Here is an 8683-nt window from a genome sequence, read left to right as displayed (position 1 = left end):
GTTTGCAGATGACACCAGAATTGGAGGTGTAGTGGACAGCAAAGAAGGTTACCTCAGATTGCAACAGGATCTTGATCAGATGGGCCAATGGACTGAGAAGTGGCAGACGGAGTTTAATTTAGATAAATGTTAGGTGCTGCACTTTGGGAAAGCAAATCTTAGCAGGAATTAATGGTAAGGTCCTCAGGAGTGTTGCTGAACAAAGAGACCTTGGAATGCAGGTTCATAGCTCCTTGAAAGTAGAGTCGCAGGTAGATAGGATAGTGAAGAAAATGTTTGGTATGCTTTCCTTTATTGGTCAGAATATTGACTACAGGCGTTGGGAGGTCATGTTGCGGCTGTACAGGACTTTAGTTAGGCCACTTTTGGGAAATTGCATGCAATTTTGGTCTCCCTCCTATCGGAAGGATGTTGTGAAACTTGAAAGGGTTCAGAAAAGATTTACAAGGATGTTGCCAGGGTTGGAGGATTTGAGCTACAGGGAGAGATTGAATAGGCTGGGACTGTTTTCCCTGGAGCGTCAGAGGCTGAGGGGTGACCTTTATAAAGGTGTATAAAATCATGAGGGGCATGGATAGGGTAAATAGACAAGGTCATTTCCTTGGGGTTGTGGAGTCCAGAACTAGAAGGCATAGGTTTAGGGTGAGAGGGTAAAGATATAAAAGAGACCTATGGGACAACCTTTGAACGCAGAGGGTGGTATGTGTGTGGAATGGGCTGCCAGAGGAAGTGGTGGAGGCTGGTACAATTACCCATTCAGATGCCTTTTAAATGTTGTATATGATTAGGAAGGGTTTGGAGGGATATGGGCCGGATGCTGGCAAATGGGACTAGATTGGGTTGGGATATCTGGTCAGCATGGACGAGTAAGACTGAAGAGTCTGTTTCTGTGCTGTACATCTCTATGACTCTATGATCCTCTCTCCCTCCTTTGCGCACTCTCGCCCTACCCTCCATCACACGTTCTTGCTTTCCCCTCCCCTCATGTGCTCTCGCTCTCCCCCTCTCCCTCGCGCGCTCTCGCCCTCCCCCTCTCCCTCGCGCGCTCTCGCCCTCCCCCTCGCCCATGCTCTGAGTACTGGGTGTGTAACTCAGTAGGTGTCAGTGTCTTTCTTCCACCCCTCCAGGCTCGAAGGCGCGCAGGATCCCCTTCCCGACGAAGAACCCGTTTACCTGGCTTTTCCTCTTGGTGTCTTGTCCTAACTATACCTATGAGGTAAGAACAGAAATTACTGCTGCTGCTTGGAACCCTGACCTGAGCTGACTGCCTCGCGGCTGTACTTATTTTTTTAAGAAACCGCGTAGACAGATATGTATCCCTAGGGTGGCTCGCAGACCGAGCAATATCCCTGAATTTGAAGCAGCTGCTGATGAGCTAATCACCCTGTAATATTTAATATTTAACATTTAAACTCTATGTAGAACCAAACATTTTTCCCAGCCTTTTCCTGTCAGATGTCCTGGTTGGACTGCGCCTCGCGGCTGTACTTATTTTTTTAAGAAACCGCGTAGACACAGAGATATGTATCCCTAGGGTGGCTCGCAGACCGAGCAATATCCCTGAATTTAAAGCAGCTGCTGATGAGCTAATCACCCTGTAATATTTAATATTTAACGTTTAAACTCTATGTAGAACCAAACATTTTTTCCCAGCCTTTTCCTGACAGATGTCCTGGTTGGACTGCTGGGAACTGATGGCATATTTTCTGTTTTCGCAATGCAAGCATTATTCTTTTTTATTTAAAATTATCCTTGTTTATTTTCAGCATAGGCTCCAATGCCAGCTGAAGATAATGTGGCCACAAACTCCTAAGGGACTGAATGTCTGTCTGTCATTGATTTACTATTGTCCCCACCCCATCTCCCACTTCCAAACAACTGAGGAGGAGAGTGTCTCCTTGTGTTATTCATGACCACCGCCACCTTGGGGAATGCAGCCATATCTTTTGCCCGAAACGTTGATTTTCCTGCTCCTCGGCTGCTGCCTGAACTGCTGTGCTCTTCCAGCACCACTCTAATCCAGAATCTAGTTTCCAGCATCTGCAGTCATTGTTTTTATCTAAACTATGTCAACGAGAAAGGGACAGTTTTCAGTATCTTTATGAAATCATTCTTTGTGTATCAACTTGGGAATAGTGAAAGGTTTTGAAGGCGTGAGTACAGGTCGATAACCATAAACACAGCCACTCGAGCCTATAAAGTGGTTAATTCTGTTAGCATCGTGCTAAAGAGTATGATAAAGATTGCTTATTCATTTCAAATCAAAGGCTTTCTGTATTCCTGTCTCTGTCTACAGGTGGGCTCTTGGATTGGCTTCACAATCATGACTCAGTGTCTTCCAGGTGAGTGAAAGCAAATTGATGTGGATGCTGGAAATCTGAAATAAACACTGAGAACCTTGGAGAAACTCAGCAGGTGTGCAGCTAGTTTCTCCAGTGTTGTGTTTCCTTTCAGGTGAAATTGTGCCTGAGTTGCTGATGTGGGAATTGACTTGGGAAGGCCATTTTCCTCCCCCCCCCCCCACCTCCAGGGTGGGAGGATTTCAGATGAATAATAAATGTTGGCCTAGCCGGTGATGCCCACATCCTGTGAAAGAAGTTTTAGATCCTGCAGCAGCTTTGCTGCTTGAAGTTAGTCCTGTGGATTTTTCTTCTGAGGGAGAGAGAGAGCTGAGTCTGAGAACTCACAGTCACTGTCTTACTTCAGTGAGGCTATAGAAGTGAAGTCCAGTTCTAAAAGATGAGCTGTATCACCATATTCCATGTCTTCCAAGACAGCTAACTAAATACAGTGCTTGCTCCCAGCAATTTGGGCGGCACGGTGGCACAGTGCCAGAGACCCAGGTTCAATTCCTGCCTAAGGCGACTCTCTGTGTGGAGTTTGCACATTCTCCCCGTGTCTGCGTGGGTTTCCTCCAGGTGCTCCGGTTTCCTCCCACAATGCTAAATTGCCCGTAATGTTAGGTGAAGGTGTAAATGTAGGGGAATAGGTGTAGGTGGGTTGCGCTTCGGCGGGTCAGTGTGGACTTGTTGGGCCGAAGGGCCTGTTTCCACACTGTAAGTAATCTAATCTAATCTAATCTAATTGTTGCCAGACCAAGAGCCAAGACTGGTTAGTCAAGCATCTGAGGCCAAAGGTGATGAGCCAGTCTTGTGGAGTGACCCTGCTTCTAATTTCAAACCTTCTATACATTCCAGTCAAAAGATAAAGTCACCCACAGTCCTCTCAGACCATATGGCTGCTCTCTCATTAGAGAGAAATACCTCGTGGTGGCTTAACTTGAGGGTCACCACCCCTCAGGCAAGGGGAGAGGTTGAGAAGGAGCATCCTTCATTATAATGTCAGCCAATGCAGGAATTGAAACCTGATCTTAGTCTAAAGAGTTGGACTTTTTTTAAAAACAAAGAAACTTATCAGCTAAATGTGTCCCCAAGCAGAGTTGGTTAAGTCTGACTGTCTCCAAAGTTAAGCTCTACTGGACAGTTTAAGGCTATATTTGTCAAAAAGAGAAACATTGCCTTACTCCAATTAAAAACTTCAACTTTTATGAAAAGATTACCCTTTTCAATAACAATTTTGAAATTAATACAATTATAATTGCTGAACCCAAAGTGTTCCCCCACATTTATTCCAGTCACCTGCCCTGCCTTATTGCTCAAAAGATGTCCTTCACTGGTAGGAGCATCCACATAATAGATTAGATTAGATTACTTACAGTGTGGAATATTGATTTTTAAAAATTTTTCTTAAACACATTTGACAATTTTTTACACCATCAAGACCTTTAACATTATGGTAGCCCAAAATGATCTTTCATATTTCTAATTTCTACCCATATATTTTTACTGGACGATTTTTCAGAACTAATTTCTCTAGTTACAACATGTAATCAAAAATGCCACTCCCCTTTCTTTCTTGCCTCCTTTCTATAGCATCTAAATGCAGGAACATTGAGCTGCCAGTCCTATCCATCTCTTAGCCAAGTTTCTGTAATAGCTATGATGCACCAATCTCACGCTCTTAAACATGCCCTGATTTCATCAGCCTTAGTGGTAAGACCCCTTGCATTGAAATAAATGCAAATTAGTTCTTCAGAGTTGCTACATACTCTGACTCTTTCTTGTCTGTCTTTTCTAATTGACTTGCTGTCCTCACATTCAGAACCTTCCCCATCAGTCCTTCCATAGAGTCATAGAGATGTACGGCACGGAAACCGACCCTTCGGTCCAACCCGTCCATGCCGACCAGATATCCCAAGCCAATCTAGTCTCACTTGCCAGCACCCCGCCCATATCCCTCCAAGCCCATTTACAATGCTACTTAGCATTCCTCCACCAGCATCCCCCCCCCAGCTAGCAAACCACCCTGCTAAGATCTTGGCCCCCTTCCAGTTCAGATTAAACCTGTCCTTTTTGAACAGGTCTATTGGGATGGTTCCACACATAGATGGTTTTATTGATCCTTATGGGGCCCTATTCTCACTCTAGTTAGTCTTTTCCCTTAATTAAAAAAATCACACAGCACCAGGTTATAATCCAACAGCTTTATTTGAAAGTCCAAGCTTTGAAGCGCTGCCCCTTTGTCAGGTAGCTTGCCTCAAGGGATTAATTTGATCCCTGCTGTCTTTTTCTTGACCAGAGTCTCAATTTCTCTAATCATGCTGCATTCCTTACACCTTTGCCCCTGACCCTAACGGGATCATTTTTGAAGGCTTCCCATTTTCAGCTGTCCCTTTTACTTGCAAATAACTTCTGAAAGTTCTTGCCTCACACCGTCAAAGTTGGTTTCCTCCAATTTAGAACTCCATTTTTTGGATCAGGTCTATCCTTTTCCATAACTAATTTAAACGAATAGAATTATGATCACTGCACCCAAAGTGCTGCCCCACTGACACATTATGTTCCAAGACAAGGTCATGTTTTGCACCTTCTCTAGTAGGTACATCAATATACTGATTAAGAAGTTTTTCTTGTATACATTTAACAAATTCCTCTCCACCCAAGTCCACACTATGGTAGTCCCAGTCTATATCTAGAAAGTTTAAAATCCCCCACCATTTTGATGAGGGCAGGTTTACTGTGTCCGGTGTGGTGAGGGCAGAAGTGGGCTTCCAATCCAGTTTATAAATGGTTTTGTTTTCTCTCTCTCTGCAGTTGCTTTGTTCACTCTGGTTGGTTTTGTCCAGATGGCAATCTGGGCCAATGGGAAGCATCGTAGCTACTTGAAGGATTTCCGTGACTACCCGCCTCTCCGCACACCAATCATCCCGTTCCTGTTGTAGGCAGCAATTCTGTGAGCCTGGGTTGGGGAGACATTGTGACACCCAGCCCCTTTGTCTGTGTCTGTCTGTCTGACCATCCGTCCTGCAGTAAACCAATCACGAGCTTCAGCAGAGTTGTTTGATTCTATCCTCCTCGTGTTCTTGCAAATTTTTTTATAGTCTTAGGGCAATTCTATCTCTTTGTACAATAGGTAATTATCTATTGGTGGGAGGAGTGGGAATCTTAATCTGCTGTGATCGTGTGGATCTCTTGCTGATCTTTAATTCTGCTATCCCCCCCTCCCTGAGCTCTGATTTCTCTGTGGGATTCCCTAGTTCCATTAGAGGCTGGACAGACTCAACATACCATACATAAAACTGTGTCTTGGGCTCTACAATGTCCTTTTAACCTTTGCCCAATCTTTTATGTCAATGTGAAGCAAGTTGGTGTAAAGCAGCAACTGATTTCTCTGCGTCTTCGACCCTATTCTGTTAATCTCCACTCTTCCATCTCTCCACACACCACCCCTGCTGCCGCCGCCGCGCCCCCCCCAAAAAAAAACAAAACTAGGAAGTTGAATCTTAATGGTGTAATTTATGGTTGGACATGGGGAGGTCCTCCACAAACTGTGTCAAGAGTCCTGTTTCCACTCTTCCATCTCCCCCCCCCCCCCCCCCACCCAATCCCCTGCCGCCTCCTGTCACACTGCAGCCCCCTACACCTTTTACAAATGAAGGGAATAAAAGGAGCTTTACTTGTATCTAACCCTGCATTATAGCTGTGCTGGAGAGAGCTTTACTCTGTATCTAACCCCGTGCTGTCCATCCTAGGAGTATTTGATGGGGACAGACTTTGATCATTAGCCACGAATCTTGTTCAGTCTGACTGTAGCACACTCTGGTGCAATCTGCAGTAGTGTAAGATTTGAGCTGGTTCTTTGCTGCTCAGTCCCAGTTTAATGATAGGGATGTGAGCAGCTCAACTGATGTATCTGTAACTTTAGTGTGTGCTTAGTAGAGATTATGTTTCAACATCTCCACCTGGAGCTGGCAAAGAACGAAACCACAGCAGTTCTTAGCACTTATTGCTGGTAAATTTTGATTTAATAATTCTGCTAAGAAAATAGATGTGCACTGATTGGGAAGGGGTTGCTTGTTAACACTATATAGCTTTCCTGAGTTCCCATTACTTTGAGGATTGTGAGCACCAGAATATTGGTTTTCTCTTCCTGCTGCTTAATGTAATCTTGAGTCTTAGTATCAACACTGTCTTTGTTCAATGGTAATGCGTTTCCAAAACTCTGCTTCTGATCTCTGTTCAACTTTGAACACACCGTGTTAAAAATAGTGTTTGCAAGTTACTAGTGGAAAATTGACATTTGAATATCTATTTCAGATTTTTCTGAATGACTTATTTTGTCTCTAAATGTTTGTGTGGTAGAAAATTGATCAGTGTTTCTTTCAAACTTTGCAATGTCGGCAATAACATTGTTTACAAAGAAACTGAATAAACTTGATTTATCTCTAGTGTGTTCATGCTGTGTTTTTGTTACAATGTTAAGAATACAAGATAGGAGCAGGAATTCAGCCCGTCAGGGTAATCCTTGGCTTAAGGTCCACTCCCAAATGCGTCTTTTCCTGTGTTATGAAGCTGAAGGCATGTACTACCTTTTTGAGAGTGAGAATGCTGTTCTGAACTGAGATATTACAAGCACCTGTGTATATGACCAGATGGCAGTCCCAGAGCGTACTGGAAAATTGAAAATGTGTAACATTTGGCTGTGAACTGGATACCTGAGCTTTGGTTGCTGTTTTGACGACAATTCAAATTTAATGAATCAGCTTAAATGATGCCCCAGGACACTAAAACCCAATTGAGCTTTAATTTATTGTTTTGCCAACATCGAACCAATGAGATGATTCATGTTGGGCGTATAAGAATGCAGACAATTTGAAAACTGGTTAGAGAGCAACTGCCATAGAGACACTACTGGAGACTAATTGTCCATGTAATCTTGCTCTCAAAAAAATGAGAAAACACTATTAAAGGTTCCTTGTCATGTGAAACATAATTGCAGCAAAAAGAAAGATGACCTAGGGAGATCAGCGGCAGGAAAACTGAAGACCGCGAAGACTGATTTTAAGATTAAGCTAATGTAACTTTAATAAGTGTCTTATTGGAAGAGCATATTGTTATAGAGTTGGAGTCAGAGAGTAAGCAGTTAGGAGAAAGGGAGGCTTAGATTTGTGAATAGCTTTTTATTTACTGTTCACTTTTAGATTAAGAAAAGAAATTGATATTATTTTCTTTAAATAATGGAATTTAGGAGTTCTCTGTCACTCGTGTTTTAACAGATTACAAGGCGAGGTGAGCTTTCTGGGTGTTTGGTTTCATTAACAGAAAAGATTTGCCTCGGAGTTGCAACACCTGAGACACCAAATATTTGTCGATCTCATTTTTGGAATACTGTGTTCAATTCTGATCTCCCTGCTAATAGGAAAGATGTTGTGAAAGTTGAAAGGGTTCAGAAAACATTTACAAGAATGTTGCCAGGTTTGAGCTATATGGAGATGCTGGGGCTATTTCCTCTAGAATGTCCGAGGCTGAGGGGGATGATCTTATAGCAATTTATAAAATCATGAGGGGCATGGATAAAACTTAAGGTGAGAGGTGGGCGCCGCAGGGAGTGGAGTGTATTATTTCCCCCTCCAACTCTATTTTGATTTAATCCCTGCCCTCCGATTCACTGTCTGATCACGCAGCACTGCCCTTTGATGAGAAGGGCATTGCTTGTCATTGCCCACTCGCGCGCTTCCTTTCTTCCGGGTGGTTGCATATCAATAAAGATTTACACACTTGTTCTTCATTGTGTCTGACATCTGCACATTCATGACATGGGTGCTGGGGAAAAATAAGCACTACCGCTACTAGGCAGTAAGGAAAAAAATAAACAGGAGTGTCAGGGGTTCTGTTCACTCCAAATGTTGCCTCTGAGGGAGCTTGATCAGTGGTGAAGAACTCTTCATTTTGTGTTAAGGTGGGGATAGGGTGTGGGGAAAAGACTGACCTCTGAACTGCCTGGATCACACAGTCAATGTATTCATTACTGCTGTTGGGCTTCCTACTGATGAAGAGTTTTCTTTTTTGTCTCTTCCCCCTTGTTTCAGGTAGACTTTATTTTGAATAAGAAAAAAAATAGGAAGGGTTTAGAGGGATATGGACCAATTGCTAGCAAATGGTACTAGATTAGTTTAGGATAACTGGTCGGTATGGACGAGTTGGACTGAAGGGTCTGTTTCCATTACATCTCTAATTCTAAGTATATTCAGGAGTGCACAATGCACAAACCTCTGGCTTGAGAACTCCAAAGTTTTACAAGCCTCTGAGTGAAGACATTTTTCCCTGAGACTACACCCATCTTT

The 8683-nt window shown here is 43.2% G+C and overlaps 1 protein-coding gene across 2 annotated transcripts in view; it reads left to right on the top strand.

The window, feature by feature from the left end:
• Nucleotides 1-6787, top strand: part of tecrb (trans-2,3-enoyl-CoA reductase b) — a 101884-nt gene extending 95097 nt beyond the window's left edge. For both annotated transcript variants that reach the window (XM_043694707.1, XM_043694706.1), the window contains 3 exons: nucleotides 1128-1216; nucleotides 2297-2342; nucleotides 5154-6787. In XM_043694707.1, the coding sequence (XP_043550642.1) occupies nucleotides 1128-1216; nucleotides 2297-2342; nucleotides 5154-5281 (263 nt within the window). In that variant the 3' untranslated portion in view covers nucleotides 5282-6787. The remainder of the gene's footprint in view (nucleotides 1-1127; nucleotides 1217-2296; nucleotides 2343-5153) is intronic.
• The last annotated feature ends 1896 nt before the right edge of the window (nucleotides 6788-8683 follow it).

The sequence above is a fragment of the Chiloscyllium plagiosum genome, chromosome 8 (assembly GCF_004010195.1).
Source record: "Chiloscyllium plagiosum isolate BGI_BamShark_2017 chromosome 8, ASM401019v2, whole genome shotgun sequence".
In the NCBI taxonomy this organism is placed as follows: Eukaryota; Metazoa; Chordata; class Chondrichthyes; order Orectolobiformes; family Hemiscylliidae; genus Chiloscyllium; species Chiloscyllium plagiosum.
Note: the sequence above shows the minus strand (reverse complement) of the source record. Positions and strands in the feature narration are given on the sequence as shown.